General features: G+C 35.7%; 1 protein-coding gene across 7 annotated transcripts in view; it reads right to left on the reverse strand.

Moving 5' to 3' along the window:
• The window catches only part of RELCH (RAB11 binding and LisH domain, coiled-coil and HEAT repeat containing), an 87,474-nt gene that overhangs the window by 13,706 nt on the left and 57,872 nt on the right, over nucleotides 1-15,896 (reverse strand). For 6 of the 7 annotated variants that reach the window (XM_052780785.1, XM_052780776.1, XM_052780757.1 and 3 more), the window contains 10 exons: nucleotides 12,690-12,846; nucleotides 12,001-12,124; nucleotides 10,872-10,920; nucleotides 10,354-10,433; nucleotides 9,381-9,487; nucleotides 8,627-8,726; nucleotides 4,461-4,543; nucleotides 3,398-3,461; nucleotides 1,640-1,778; nucleotides 580-696 (listed from right to left, as the gene is read on the reverse strand). In XM_052780785.1, the coding sequence (XP_052636745.1) occupies nucleotides 580-696; nucleotides 1,640-1,778; nucleotides 3,398-3,461; nucleotides 4,461-4,543; nucleotides 8,627-8,726; nucleotides 9,381-9,487; nucleotides 10,354-10,433; nucleotides 10,872-10,920; nucleotides 12,001-12,124; nucleotides 12,690-12,846 (1,020 nt within the window). Of the gene's footprint in view, nucleotides 1-579; nucleotides 697-1,639; nucleotides 1,779-3,397; nucleotides 3,462-3,644; nucleotides 3,728-4,460; nucleotides 4,544-8,626; nucleotides 8,727-9,380; nucleotides 9,488-10,353; nucleotides 10,434-10,871; nucleotides 10,921-12,000; nucleotides 12,125-12,689; nucleotides 12,847-15,896 lie in introns of all 7 variants that reach the window. The other variant, XM_052780767.1, reaches the window with a different exon arrangement.

Raw genomic sequence — 15,896 nt, forward strand, 5'->3', positions numbered from 1 at the left:
TCCCCCCTCACCGGCAGGCTGGGGCTGGGCAAGATCTTGGGAGGGGACGTAGCCCAGACAGCTGACCCAAACTGGCCAAAGGGATATTCCATACCGTGCGATGCCTGCTCAGCAATAAAAGCCAAGAGAAAGGAGGAGGAAGGTGAGCATTCGTTATTACAACATTTGTCTTCCAGAGCAACCTCTACACGTACTGAAGCCCTATTTCCTGGGAAGTGGTTGGACATCGCCTGCTGATGGGAAGTAGAGAATAAATCTTTTGTTTTCCTTTGCTTTTGTGCACAGCTTTTGCTTTATTAAACTTCCTTTATCTTGATCCATGAGGTTTTTTCCATCTTATCCCGCCCCCCCCCCCCCCCAATCCTGCCGAGGAGGGGAATGATAGAGCTGCTTGGTGGGAACCTGGCATCCAGCCAAGGTCAACCCACCACATTCACCTTCTGTGAAAACCTCTTCTTTATACTGAGCAGATCATGTTTTACATCACACATTCAAAGACCAACTTAGTTATTTCTCAAGTATCAATCTTCTCCCCCCTCCAGAGAATTAACAGCTAAACTTCCCCTAGAAAAAGGATACAACAACAGGAAAGAGCACTGTAGGCTTCGAACAGGTGGGTAGCGATATCCAGTCTCTTTGAATCCACAGACTGCTGGTTGTTGACCAAGGCTAACTTGTGCAAGTGTGGAATAACAACTGTAAAAGTAAATATTGGAATAAGTATTTGAAATTGCTTTCCGTAGACTTGCTTAGCATTAAAGAGTTGCTAAGTGGCAATCACAGGCATCTGAAGCATCACACATCAGTGTGGAATAAGAACTGCAAATAATGGCTTTTGATGGGACTGCCCTTATAGATTTAACTGATCAACTCAAACTTGAAATAAAACTGTGGTAACGCCATCTAAAATAAAAGGGTACCTCAGAGTGCTTTTGAAATAGTAACAGTTTACAGAAAATATTTTGCAACATTATTACATTCCTGCTGCTAAAGCTGTCTAAAATATGCTTCTATTTTATTAATACAGCTGATAAGCTAGTGACAGAGATATGCATGTCGTGAGAAATCTTCATTGACTATAGAGGAAGCCTCTTTAATGAGTTTCGCCTGCTAAACTAGACGCCTGCAGTTGGGATTCATGATAGCTCCTTGTGTTGTTTACAAGTATCTTTAAAACAGTCTAACAATCGACTTTGCTCTTCTATGTGCTTTGCATTTCAGGGCCATGAAAAAAAGCCATTTTGTTAATCTGGGATGCACTTACATTTAAGATGTGTGGGATACTTGAAATTTATGTGCCAGCAGGGGGTGAAGGAATGGGGGATGGGGGTAGAGGAAGGCATTTTACATGTCAAGTAATTAAAAAAAGACAACTTCAAATTTGCTCTGCAGTGAAGTGACCAGTCCCCTCCGGCTCTGAAATCATTCATCGCCAGGTGCTGGTTTTCTACATACACACCAATGTTAGGTAAAGTGAAAATTATATTAGTAAAGTCTTAAATATTGGGACATACCAAACTCTGAAAACAAGAGTTTTCATCAAAATTTTTGTAAAGACAAAAAGAGTCAACATAACCAGCATACTATTAGCTTTGGGACAGAAAGAGGAAGACTGCATCTTCCCACTTATGCAACTTACATTCATCTCTAAATCTGGGCTCAGCATTAGGTCCAACTCTTCCAAATGTTTTTATGATTTCTGTATGTAGAGAATGTTGGTCTTGATATTGAGGGTCCTCCAGGAAAGATGCCAGCTGCATTTTTACTCTTTCCAGAAGCTTAAATATTCCCAGAGAAATAAAAAGTACACAAAAGAATGAAGATGCTAGAAACCGTTACGGTCAGTTCAGAGCATGTCTGTAATCTTCCATGTTTCAGATGATAAACCTCAGACCTCCTGTTAATTTACAATTTTCTTCTGACAGGATGTTCCAAACTCTTCAATGTAGTTCTACATTTTAAAGACTGTTAACAGTGTTTTAATCTGATCTATCTTTAACTATAGACACATGCTTCCATATAGCCTGTCTTTCCTCCTGAAGTTTCCCCGGTTTTCATACTCACATTTTTTACCTGCTATTAACTTTTCCCTCTTACTATTAATATCTTTGGAGTTTTCCTGTTTAATTAGATCTGAATTCATGGGGGTTTTTTTGGTAATATATCTCAATTAGTATGCTGAAAAATTTTCCGCAGAAGACAGATGCAAAAGTAAGCATCATAAAAATCAATGGAATTCAAAAGATTTCTTCAACAAAAGGCTAGAAAAACTGAAAATAGAAATATATCTAAGATGACATAAGTATTTAATTTGCATTCACAGTTGTAAAAATAACATTTTCTGATACATTTTGGAAGGCGGTATCACCTCTATAGTCTAAGGCTTATTATAATTAGTGCAATGGATACAGTAATTTTTGTGTGGTAACAAAACAGTATTCTTCCCAAACTGATTATAGGCATGCATTCCAAGCTACAAAATTGTAATTTATCCATCTTCCAAGTACTTGTGAGTCATCACTGACTTCTTACTCACATTTCCTCAAACACATTCTTTTAGAATATGTTGAAATTACAGGAAGAATGCAAACTCTGCAAAAAGCTGCAAGGACTTTAAGAAGAAATTTGATTGCACAGTTATTATATAAAAGAAAATACAGTATTTCTACTGCTTACAGCAGAATCCTGGGTGTCTTTTTTCAGAATTCTGATCTATTACCAAAGTTTCATAATTTAAAAAACAAGAAGGAATTGCATATCTGCATTACCCTCAAGGATTATTTCAGTTATGTCACTATGATGTCTTTTAATGCCATCTTGGACACCATTGGCTAAACCAGCAGATATGACAGGAACTACAAGAGACTTGTGTCCTTCTAAAGTAGTTGGAAGCCAAGCAGGATACAGTGGATACTAAAGCATCCGAAACAGTACAATATACTTATGTGGAGATAACTGAATCCCACCATGAGTTTTTGGTTAGCATTTTAAAGTAAAACTATTTTATTTGAAAATAATGGACTTGGATTTCTGAACTGTACTGGAAAATGTTTTAAAAAAAACATTTGAGCCTGGGATTTCCCATCTTCTGTAGCCCAGGCCTCCCCCTCTATGCATCTGTTTTTCTTTGTTTATGTTTGGTTTGATACTTAGAAGGAAATGTTTTTATTAGTTAAAATAGCATTGGTTTGTTTCCAAAAAAAAAACAAACCCCAACCCCCCAAAAAGCCACAAACCATTGCAAAACTGGAAAGCATTCTGGAAGAAGATATAACAACGGAAGAAATAATTTAAGCTGCTTTTTTTCCCTCCAAGTTAATTAATAAATTACTGGATTTATCAAAAATCACCCACTTCTTATGCTACAAAAACAACAGCCTGACAACAGGTGTCTTACCTCCCTCTGAGTAACGGTTTCCATGATGGTCCCAAAAGCAGGAATTGTTGCAATCCTTACTGAACTACAACAGAAAAATAGAGTCTTTAAGATGTATTAAACATTAAGAATAAAATTAATTAAAAATAAAGCAAAATTAAAAAATTAGTACTTTAAATTACATTAGTTTCTAGCAATGACAAAACAAAAAAAGCAGACCAGGAAAAAGACAGACAGGATTTACTCAAGGTCTCAATCTGAAACTCACAATTCAGGATCACTGGACAAGGTAACAAGGGCCGGAGCAACCCGCTTGTCAACTAAGGCTTCACTCATGCCTCGAAGAGTCAGCTGTAAACCAGTCAACATGCAATAAAAAATGGTTTGGTAAACTTGAAGAACTGGGTTAGCTGTGACTGAGGATGGGCAGGCAGACTCTTGGGGTTTTTCTTAGTTTAGTTACCCACGCAAGACATTAAAACAATTAAGAGACTATTCATGCTCTAGCATTTATTAGTAACAACCTGTTAGTAAGATTAGCAAAGCATCCCTCCTTAGCTTGAAAGAAATATCACATCAGAATGTCCAGGAAATGAAGTACTATGGTTGTCTATCAGAAATTAGATACAGCCAAAACTATTTTGCATTTCAGTAATGCAGATGATATTTAATTTTGCAGTAGTAAAGCTGATAGCATTACAGAACATACTAATATCCAGCTTTCTCCTAGAAATGATGTAAGCAAATTTCAAAACTGAGAATATGATTAAATATAAAAAACCCATAAAAATTAAATGACATTGATTTATGTTTTCTGTTTAAAGTTTATTCAGCAACTTTATCCAGTTTAGTTCTAGGTGTTGCAGTAAACCTTTTTATTTCCAAATAAATGATTTAAAAGTTTAAAAGTTAAACTTTTAATTTAAATTAATTTAAAATTTAAATTTAAATTAAACTTAAAAGTTTAATTTGTTTAAAAGTAACTCAATTTTTGTTCAGCTAGAATTAAGAAACAGAACTGATGGTTATTTCTTCCTAAGTATTAAGAGGGATGCTAGGTATATAAGACAGTCAGGAAACTTACATTTCAGGGTCACTGGAGAGAGTAATGAGAGCAGGAACAACTCTCTGAGCTACCAGAGTTTCATGTACCCCCTTCACCAACAGCTGAATGGTCGGAGCAGGGGGGTATCACAGGTGATGCACGGAAAGAGCGAGCACAGTATCATGGGAAGAAGAACGGCACAACCAAGAGAGAGAAAGAAAAAACACAAAAAGCAAACCAAAATTAGAAGCTAAGCAAGTACTGCTACACTAGTGCTTTATATATGCAAAGGCATGAAGAAAGCTGAAGTGGTCTGGCAATCAGCGCAAACCTGACAAATTTAACAATATGATGATGTTTTCTCTATTTTCACCTATTTTAAAACTTGAACTCTCAAAAGTTTAACAAATAATTATGTATTATAATTACACATATAACGATGTATAATTAAATACTGAAGTGATGTCAATTTGAGCTTGACAGTTTAATCTAAATGCTGTTCCTAACTCAATGGAATGCTATTTATTATAGTAGGTTGCTGTCACATGCAAAACAGATGTCTTTAGCTAGGCCAAATACACGTAGTTTTCCTGCACTGAGTGATAACTTTCAGACCTTTTACCATGTGCCAATAACCTTTCCTCAAAGTCATTCAGGTCTATTTTACATTTAACCGCCATCCAAGCAGTATGTATGTGAAACTTCCCAAGTTTTCCTTGCTGGTCTATGCAGGTAGAAAATGGAGAATCCTTGGCTTATCCATGAAATGTATTTCACCGACTCTTTTTGCAAACTAAAGAAAAGATATATTTGTTGCAATACATCCCAAATGTTAAAAACTGAGATCACAGTGAAATTTGTTACCCATAAATATGTGGAAATTGTTTGAATAGGTGACTTTTTTTTTTTAACATATGTAGCTATACATAAGCATACATTTGCTGCATATGTAGCAGATGCCCTTTACATTTTTTCTACATATGAAAAACTACTAATTTTCAAAAATGACAAATTTCAAACTTTCTCCATATTCAGCAAAACAGTTTTTTTGTCTGCATTAATAAAAAAGGAAAAGCCTTGACATTTCCATTTTGTATCTCATGTAAGGAAGTCTGCATGTATTTGCTGGTTTTAGGATAAACATAAAAAGTTTAGCAGTAGTTTCTGTGAGAGATTTGAAATGTCTTTGTAATATTTAGCTACATCCTAATTACTCAAGTTACATCATGAACACTAATTAAATTCTATGCTTTCCCCCCCTGCAAGTGTAACAAGAGAACATGTAAGATCCACAGGGCATGGGGAAAGCAGTAGCTGTCAGTGTATCACACAGTACTAAAAGCAGGCAATACTTACACCCTCTAACTAGACAAGGTTTTACATTCTGCTATTTGTTTGAGCATTCCTGCTTTACCAACTCTGAATTTAAAACAAAGTAAATTGTGAAAGATTGGAAGGAACCTAACTTTCCAGAAGCCTTCTGTACAAAGCATCAATTTTTATTAAGCAATATTTGTGTGTGCACGTATGTGCGTGCATGCGTGAGTGCACACATGCACTGAATATATTGTAGCCTTATAGATAATAACTGGAGAAGGAAGAATGGGGAAAGAATTGTTAAGCTGTGTAAGAATGTATGCATTATTGCTGCAAAGCACCTGGAAGGGGAAGCTGCAACTTCCTACACTTATTATTCAGAAAGTATTACTACGAATGTCAGTTCAACTACTACATTTCAACATTATTACATTTCACGATTATTTACAATGGCAACAACTTCAAGTGCTGATGTGTTGAGCTTATGGGCTACTCTTCAAACAGCTGTTAAGGACATAGCTCACTGTTTTACTATTATGATCTTACTCTCATATACAGATTTACCGATTTTCCCATTGATTACAATAGAGAATGCTTACTATTTTCAACTTTGTTCAAATAGGGACTTGAGTTTTCTTTACTAATCTTAATTTTGAGAAAAGCCTAGGGATAATGTAGTGCTTTGAAAAAAAATGCTTGAGATTTATATAATTAGCAAACAATTTAGAATGATCTCAGCTTCATGACTCTGTGGGCTGCCACACTTCTAACTATGGTAAAGCATGGTAAACAGCATTGTTCTGTCTCACAGAAAATAAAACATGCTTTATAATTCAGGTGTCATTCTGAAGATAAGTGTTGCTAGCCTTGAACCTAAACAGACCAAGAAAGCTTATAACTCAACTATGCGCTTCATGTTCAAACCAGCAGCAATCAAATCCGTTTGCATCATCATTCAAATGGAAAACTACTGACTGAAAACATTCACACAGAAGCAACAGAAACAGCTGGATGGGCAAAGCCATGTAAGGTTACAGTGAGACAGACAACGCAAGTTTTTATCCTGTTTTGATTCCTCTAGATCAATGTGAGATCATTACTTATGCATACTACACCTTAAAATGGTAGCACAAAGCTTCCTACCCCTGAAGGAGAGAAGGAGTAGAAGGGTTCCAAATCAATTCTGTGTCCTTCCATTTCTTAACAGACTGTAAAGGTTTGGTAATGCAGTCTGGCAGGCCCAAATCACAGCAGTCTCTGTGCTACTGTAGAGACCGCTGTGCTGCTCAGAGTCTTTATAGTTCTCGTATAGCTGCCCTGCAGGTGACATACTCTTTATTTTACTAACTAATCGCCGGGCTTTGCCATTCAGCAGCCTTTGAGAGGTCAGAAATTCCTTGAATGAAGAAATCTTCCAAAAGTGAAACCAACTATTACCACCTCTTTCCACAGGTGAAATTCCCTATCAAAGAAGTGGCAATATTATACTATTTTCAAGTGAGAAAAGTGCCTGCAATGAAGTTGCCTATGCTTTAGTAAACTGAAGCATACTAGGAAACCAGCAGTCAAATAGCATGCAGGACTGCCTAAAAATACTCAACATGCAGTTGAATTTGAAAAGAAATGGCAACCAAGACAACAGCCTGTTGTAACTGAGATCTTTCAGATGTTTGGCTAATGGTTCTTAAAAAAAAAAAAAGTTTATTATTACAAATATAAAATATAAGCAATGTTCTTGTTAGATTAAAAGGAGAAAAAAAGAAAACCCAAACAACAACTCAAAAATATTTTAAGAATGACCAAAAATTGCCATCTCCTTTTTAAAGGGAGAAGAAAAAAGAAAAAAAGAAAAAAAAGACAAGGTTGGATGTTTTCACCTGAAGTCTCAGGATATGTCTTAAAGGGGTTTAGTGCTTTATCTGCAATGACTTGTAACGTTGCAGTAAAGAACACTAATGGTTATGTTAAGTGCTCTTTTTTCTGAGGCAGAGTTGAGATTTGTTTTTGCAAATGGATACAAGGTAGCAGGTGCAGCTAGAGGTCCACTGCAAAGTTATCCAAATTAGTCAAATGTGGAAGAAACACAAAAAAAAAGGCAATCTCTTTGTTCAGCAAGTGGAGTATGTGCCATAGTTTCTGTATATGCCTTTTTAAATTAACACTTGATAAGACAAAGGCATGATGTGGAAATAAAAGCAAACTTATTAGTTAAATGTAAGTCTTTACCCTGAACAAATTTATAGATGTTAAGGGAAAGATGAAGTTCTCACTATGTAGCAAGTAAAGTAATTGTACATTATTTTAATTTTTAGAAAAAATACATAATTGGTTAAATGTATATTTTTATCACCATGTTTTCCACCAACAGAAACTAGTTTGAATTGCAGTGCAAGTGCATTGTACGAGTATACACAAAAAGTATTGAAAACTGGTAACCTGTGGATTAGGCTACTGATGATGTGTTGAATAGCAAAAGCAAATGTTAAAACTCAGAGATGCTTGTTTCTGTTTATCTACAGACCTAAGCAAAACACATTTGACAATATATTTAATTCTGGTTTGAACACAGTTTAGCAATGAAATGCATTTTCATAATTGGAAAATGTTTTTCAGCATGCAATAATCAGAATGCAACAATCAAGTCAGCAGCAGATCAAAGAACACACATACATCTTGCAAATGGCTAATGACAAATTGCTTAATGAAAGATGTGCTGTTGAACAGAGAACAGGTATAGACACAACTGCACAACTTCCTGCTCCATCACACAGTACACAACTTAAGCCATATGTAATTTTTCAGGAATGTAGCAACATTATCTGAATCACTGTTTTTAAAAATAAACTCTAGTTTTAAAAAAGGTGTAAAAAAGTTTGGGTAACACTTACCTCAAACATTCTAGCAGCTGTACATCGAACAAGAGCAGAAGTATGGACAACTCCATACCATAAGACAGTTAATAGCAGCTCATGATAAGCTGGATTTGCACTAAAAGAAAACAGTTGGGCAATCAAAACAACAACAACAAAAAAAACCCCCAAAACCCTCCACCCAAAACAAACAAAAAACCCCAAACACCCCCCCCCAAGTACTCCTAAACCCTGAATATGTTCTTTGCCTACAAAACATAGTCTCAAGAATCCACTGCTCAACAAATCTAAAACTCCAATATTTATCCTTTCTGAAGGATGCATAACATTTATCTCATTCTAAAGGACATGCAACATGTTGCTATCTAGAAAACATTGCATTTTGAAGTTCATTTTTTTTTAAAAACCCTTTAAGAACATAATTTTCAATAAATTATGACACGGAACTGAATGCAAATACATATCTAGAACACATCATAATAGCATGGAAAACACGAAATGAACTTCCATTTTATTCTGAGTGACTGATTTTTGTGGGGTTTTTGTTTGTTTTTTTGGTGTTTCTCTTTTACGCTTCAGAATTTTTTTTACTGCTACATTTTTAATCTAGAGATTAATAGTTTAAATTTTGTGAAACACCAAGTTAAAAAAGGAAGCATGCTCTTTATTCACCCAAAGCATCACGGTTATTAAAATTACAGCCAGATTAGCAGCTTTTAATAAAAACTTCCAATGTATTTAGATCTAGTCAACTCCAAGGTATATTCTTTACCCCAGTTCCACAAAGGAAGCTTTCAGGCTATCAAGAGGAGCATGGGATAGTGAAAGCATGGTCATTACATCTTCTAAGAATCCAACCAACAGCTTGCGGTCTTCTTCCTGAAAGAAGAGTGTACAATGATGAATGGAGTAAAAGTATTACTGCGGTTGTGATGACCTACAGCTACGAAAGAGACAAACTTTAAACAAGAACAAACTAGATTTAGCCTTTAACAATCTGCTTATGAACTTCAAAAATGGGGTTTAAGAACAAGAACCTTTCAAAGCAAACACAAGAAGAGACTATTTAATCAACTAAGCACATACTTGTGCATAAATTACCCAAATAGTTTTACTAAAGAAACTTTTAAGAGTAGTACTTAAGCATTTTCATGGCTCCACACAGTTTGTGATTGCTCACAGTCCACTAAACTTTTATGAGATGATCAAGTATTTATTTCTTCCTGTAAACTGCATATATGCCAGTCCATAACTGCTGGTTACTGGTGGATTAGGTAGTATTATTTATGGAATATTTATTTTAGTACTAGGTAACACTAAAATTTTAAGACTCCAAATGTGCCTCAAATGGCAATTTACCTGCTTATCCATTTCAGTAAATCCTGCAAAATCTTGCTTGCAGGGGTCACAGTTAAATGGCCAAGAACTCATCTATGGAATAACTAACATTTTGGATAAAGGCACACGGCAGCTGTCAATGTCTGAGAGTTAGCAGTGGTGAAGATGCCAGATGTCATTTTAAGATTTACTGAGTTCAGGTTTTAACACTGATGACTATCATCTCAATGTAGTAGACCTGACTAGAAAACTTTGCTTTTAAATGTGTTTACAGCTGCCCACTTATCTACCTATCTTCAAAGCACAAGAGCACTGTATGTTTTCAAAAAAACCACTAAGGGTTTTTTAGTAGAATAAATCCTACGTATTATTATACATTTAACAAAGAAACAGAAAAACAAACCTACCTGAATATAACATGTAAGGACCCCTGTTGCATAGATGGGAACCGTGGCTTTTGTTAGCACTCCATTACCTGCTGTGGAATCTAATAAAACAGTGAAGAATTTAGGTTTTATATATACATATATATGTACATATGTGTGTGTGTGTAAAATATATATGCTATGTATTTTATATATATACATAAGGTAGACTTGTATGTGCGTATTTTAAGTATTACATATTCACCTTTTTATATATACATGAAGAATTTATATACATATATATGCATATATACACGCACACACGTGCTAAAATAATGCTCAAGTGGTATTTGGATGTCAGATTTTATTTGTACTTTACACACACACTATCTACAACTTCAGAGCGTTCCATTCAGATTAAGATTAGATTTTCAACATTGCAGAAAGATGACAAATTTGAGAACTGCAGTTTGAAAATGTTATTTGAACAAGAGATTGACAGGTTTTTTCCAGTTGTGGTTAAGATGAAATTTTAATCATTTGAGTAAAAAGCTACTTACCTATGTTTTCCTCAGACAGTCTTAAGATTTCCTGGAACTGTGGTTTTACCTACACAAAGGATGATGAATCCCATGTAAGAAAACCTGTTACCAGTATCAATTAAGTTAGGAAAAAAATTAAGAATAAAAAAAAAACCCCAACACAACAGAAAAAGGATGCTTTGAAGGTACAGAAAGAAAAAAAACCTTTAAAAAGCATAGCCAGCTGTTACGAAAATTGAAAGCATGACATAAGAGTAAAAATTTATATGGAGAACCCACACCGAGGTAGCAGTATTTAGCGCTCCTGACAGCAGAATTTGAAGTCTCTTGGCAATATGCTTAGTTGGGCTTTAGGGTTTACGGTTTTACCAAGCTATATATTGTTAAAAAAAAAAAAATTTTTTTTTTTGTTTTGTATTTTTGCTGTCCATGAAGTGCTCTCTTCCAAAATATAGCTGTGATAACCAGTATCGGAACAATTTTACAGAAGCAAGGGTTCTAAAGATAACTTACAGAAGGGGCATGTAAAGACCAGAGGCTGGTTTTAGTCTCCTCTCTGGAGACAGCACATAATCCTAACTCTGTTTTGTAATTTTATCTTTAGGTAATCCTCTCGTGTTTTATAATTTCCCTTTCAAACATTTTGGAATTTTATTCAGAAGTTACTTTACTGAGAAAAATTATGTATTCCCTTGATAAAAATGTTTAGATACCATCTATAGAAAATATTTCATGCAGGAAAAGCATTAATTTTAAATTTCCAGTCCAGTACAGGCTGCAGTACTTATGTATGCCACAAACACTGAAGAGTATGCTGTTCTGAAGAAAGAAAATTGTTAAATCACTGGAATGAGGATGATCTCTCTCACTCTCTACACCATTCACAAAGCAAATATGAAGAATACAGTTTCAAAAAAAAAAAAAAATCCTTCCTTGTTGGGCAAGATGAGAAGACCACTCCAAAATGGTCAAAAACAGAAATCAAAAGGATGCAAATAGAGGTTTACATGTATGTATGGAAAACCATCAATGTGACATGCAAATGTGAATGGTCACATAAAGTGTGGGTATTCAGACACACCGTAAATATGGAGAATATATATCATCAAAGTACTCTTTTTGTAGAATATTTAAGGTAATATCTTACCTTAGTGTTTGTAAAAATTTTCCCAAATGTCCTACAAAGTCTCCAGAAAAATCTAGAGAACTCATGGACACAGGCAGTTGATGCTACATTGATCTTGCCAACTATTTCTATAAGCTGTGGTAGCCTAAAAATCAGGAAACAAAAGGATATTAAACACTACTCTGATCTTTTGTTTCTCTCCAGTTATATTTGTATAGATTCACTGTTTATATTAACAAATATATATACACACAGAGCACTATTCATTTTAATAAAATTATCTACATGTTCTGTACAATTCCTGACCCTTGAAGAAAGCAAGGATTTAAGTGCCAGAAAAGTCTGACCTATATTTTCAAATGTCTGTTACTGCAGAATGGTATATTTAATTAGATATTCAAAATACAACAATCTTCACTTCAACAGAGAATTGATTATACTAGTGCAAAGATGAACGAAACAATATTTTGGAGCAAGTAGTTACCTATACATTCTGCTAGAAAGTTGATATTTTCTGAACAAAATCAAAGTCAATTCAGTATAAAAATTAGAACGCCTAAAAAAATTCTATCTTTTCCTCTTTAATAATTCTTAAACACAATAATACTTAAAATTCATATGTTTAATAATTGTTAAACATAATCATGCCTAAGAACTATTAATTTTGACACATTTTGAAATCAGGAATCATAAGATACAAATTAACTCACAGTTGATTGACTACCCATAGCAAAGTCTCCCAGCCTGTGGTACCCTCGTGCTCTAGCTGATAGTCGTACAGTTGCAGCAACACTGCTAATTGTTCGCGGCTTCCAATGATGATGGCCACATCTTGAAGAGGCGATACGGGTCGGGGAAATCTAGTGACTGTAACAGCAGAGACAGGTGATCATGAACAAAAGAAGATGAAAATACCTTGGAGATGATGACAGTAAAGATAGCTAAGGAAGTCTGAAACTCTTTAGTGCCTTCTGTGTAAGGTTATCAAATTGCTTTTTAAAAATCAGTGAGTTAAATCCATCTCTGAAGCAATTACATAAACCTCACTTAAAAAGAGAAAATGCCAGTACAGGGACATTATGGAATTATTATTGCCAGCATGGCTTCACCAAGGGCAAATCCTGCCTGACCAACTTAGTGGCCTTTTAGGATGGAGTGATTACATCAGTGGACAAGCGAAGACCTAGGGATGCCATCTATCTGGACTTCTGTAAGGCCTTTGACACAGTCCTCCACAACATCCTCCCTGAATTGGAGAGATATGGATTTGATGGACCGACTTTTTGGTGGATAAGGAATTGGCTGGATGGTGACATGCAGAGAGTAGCGGTCAACGGCTCAATGTCCAGATGGAGATCAGTGACAAGTGGTGTCTCTCAGGGGTCTGTATATGGACCAGTACTGTTTAGTATCTTCATCAATGACATAGATAGTGGGATCAAGTGCATCCTCAGCAAGTTTGCAGACAACACTAAGCGGTTGACAGGCTGGAGGGAAGGGATGCCATCCAGAGGGACCTGGACAAGCTTGAGAAGTGGGCCCATGTGAACCTCATGAGGTTCAACAAGGCTGAGTGCAAGGTCCTGCACCTGGGTCAGGGCAATCTCTGGTATCAATCCAGGCTGGGGGATGAAGGGATTGAGAGTAGCCCTGTGGAGGAGGACTTGGGGGTACCAGTGGATAGAAAAACTGTATGTGAGCCGACAGTGTGACTCCAGGGAGACCTTATAGCAGCCCTCTAGTCACGGAGAGGGACTTTTTACAAGGGCATGTAGTGATAGGACAAGGGGTAATGGCTTTAAACTAAAAGAGGGTAGATTCAGACTAGATATAAGGAAGAATTTTTTTACAATGAGTGGTGAAACACTGCAACAGGTTGCCCAGAGAGGTGGTAGATGCTCCATCCCTGGAAACTTTCAAGGTCAGGTTGGACGGGGCTCTGAGCAACCTGATCTAGCTGAAGATGTCCCTGCTCATTGCAGGAGGATTGGACTAGATGACCTTTAAAGGTCCCTTCCAACCCAAAACATTCTATGATCCCTAAGAACACACCACAGATTTACAGTAGAGCGACTTGCAGGCAAGGTTTCCTGACTCCTAGCGCTACACTTTAATCATCTAACTGCTACAATCTTTATATACGAAGTAGTTTTTTGACACTCCCCACTCCCTTCCCCAACTCCTTCATTATTTTAATTATCAGAAGAGAATAATTCACACATAAAAAGCAAGACCTCAAAAAAATTCTAGACCATTAAAATATCTGCAGATTGAAAGCCTGCTACACCAACATTGCTTTTATTATTCTCAATTCATGTCAAGCATGCTTAAAATTATTCAGCAATGAAGTTAAGCAACAAGAACATCATCTTTCCTACTGCAAAATTCAAGAACGCAAGCTTGCAGCTCCTGCAATGCTACTGGTTTAGTGAAAAGTACTTGAGATTTTTTCCTCCACTTTTGTGGAAGAAGAAACTATCAGACTAGGCTGAAGGCTGAAATGTTTGAATTCCTTATTTCAGTAGTAGCCACTCAAGGAAAAAAGTGCTCATCTTCAAATGACTCAAGTCAGCTGAACAAGTTTTACCACAGCATGTTTAATATTTTCACATTAATATCGCACAGTAACATACCACTAGCTACTTTCCAAATTCTGCTTTAAAGTTGTTACCCTTGCTTTCCATCTTCACACACAGCACTATTATCAGCATGTGGCAGGTATTACCAATAAATATCTTTAAAAAGTATTTGTAACAGGAGAAAACATTCTATAGGCTAGGATTGCTGATCTAAGTATAACTTCACTATAAGGCCATTGAGTCTGCTGAGATATTACACAGATACATAACAGATGGTGAAGCTCCTGCACTAGGCTGTATTTTTTCCACTTCATAAATTTTATTTGTAAGAATTAACTGAAACTGAGGCCAGCCTTCTTGAGCTATTTTTGGCTATTAGTGGAAATCAATTCTTCAGAAACCTTTAGGAAGTCCAATTAAGGATTGCTTTGCTTTCTCAAAAGCTTCTTTTAAGAAGTAGCAAGAAATAGTGAAAGAGGAATTAAAAACTTTTTTGTGATAATCAGGTCTCTCAAGCATAGAAATGGGTGGAAAAAGGACGCATTACTTAAGGATTTGCTAAGGGACACCAATATGAAAAAAACATTTAAGTGGCAAATCAGAAGGCAAAACTGTATTTTTTTTTTTCACAGTTTATGTTGTGTATTAGGACAACAAAGTATTTCATTGCAAGACTCTCATTGGATTACATAAAGGTATGTCTCTGGGCACAAATAAGCCATTTTGCCTGTAACACTGCTAAGTAAATACAGAAAAAAAAAATCCAAAAGGATACCATTTAGCTCTCCTTTATTCTACTGACAATCATTTCATAAATATTCACAACTTACATATTTCTTCTGCATCAATAAGCTGATATTCGCAATTAGTTAAATATCTGATAAGGGTTCATGTCACACTGATTTCTTTCATAGGAATGAAGTAGGAGCAGAAGGAGGAAAGGAAGTAGAAAGATGTTTTCCCAAAAAGGGAAAAACAGAACAAAGAAAAAAGTCGTGACAAGTCAAGACAAATCTTCCTATGGTGGAATCTGCCTTTAAAAAAAAATAATTCTGTCAACTCAGCAACATTAAAGAAAGAAAATTCACAACACGACAGAGGTTCCCTGAATTTCTTTCTCTGTACTTGCTATATATGAAAATACAAAATAAAGAACAGGTGGATTAGAAAAAAGGCTTGGGGATACAAACTTAAATCATTATTGTACAGACAGTGTGCTATAAAAATCTAAAGTTTACACATAGATTCTGCAACTTATGTTTATGTAGTAACCTTAAATACACACAAATCCCAAGTGAATGAAGACTATGGACTATTTCCTGAAATTCTTCCTTTGCA

The sequence above is a fragment of the Harpia harpyja genome, chromosome 1 (genome assembly GCF_026419915.1).
Source record: "Harpia harpyja isolate bHarHar1 chromosome 1, bHarHar1 primary haplotype, whole genome shotgun sequence".
NCBI lineage: Eukaryota > Metazoa > Chordata > Aves > Accipitriformes > Accipitridae > Harpia > Harpia harpyja.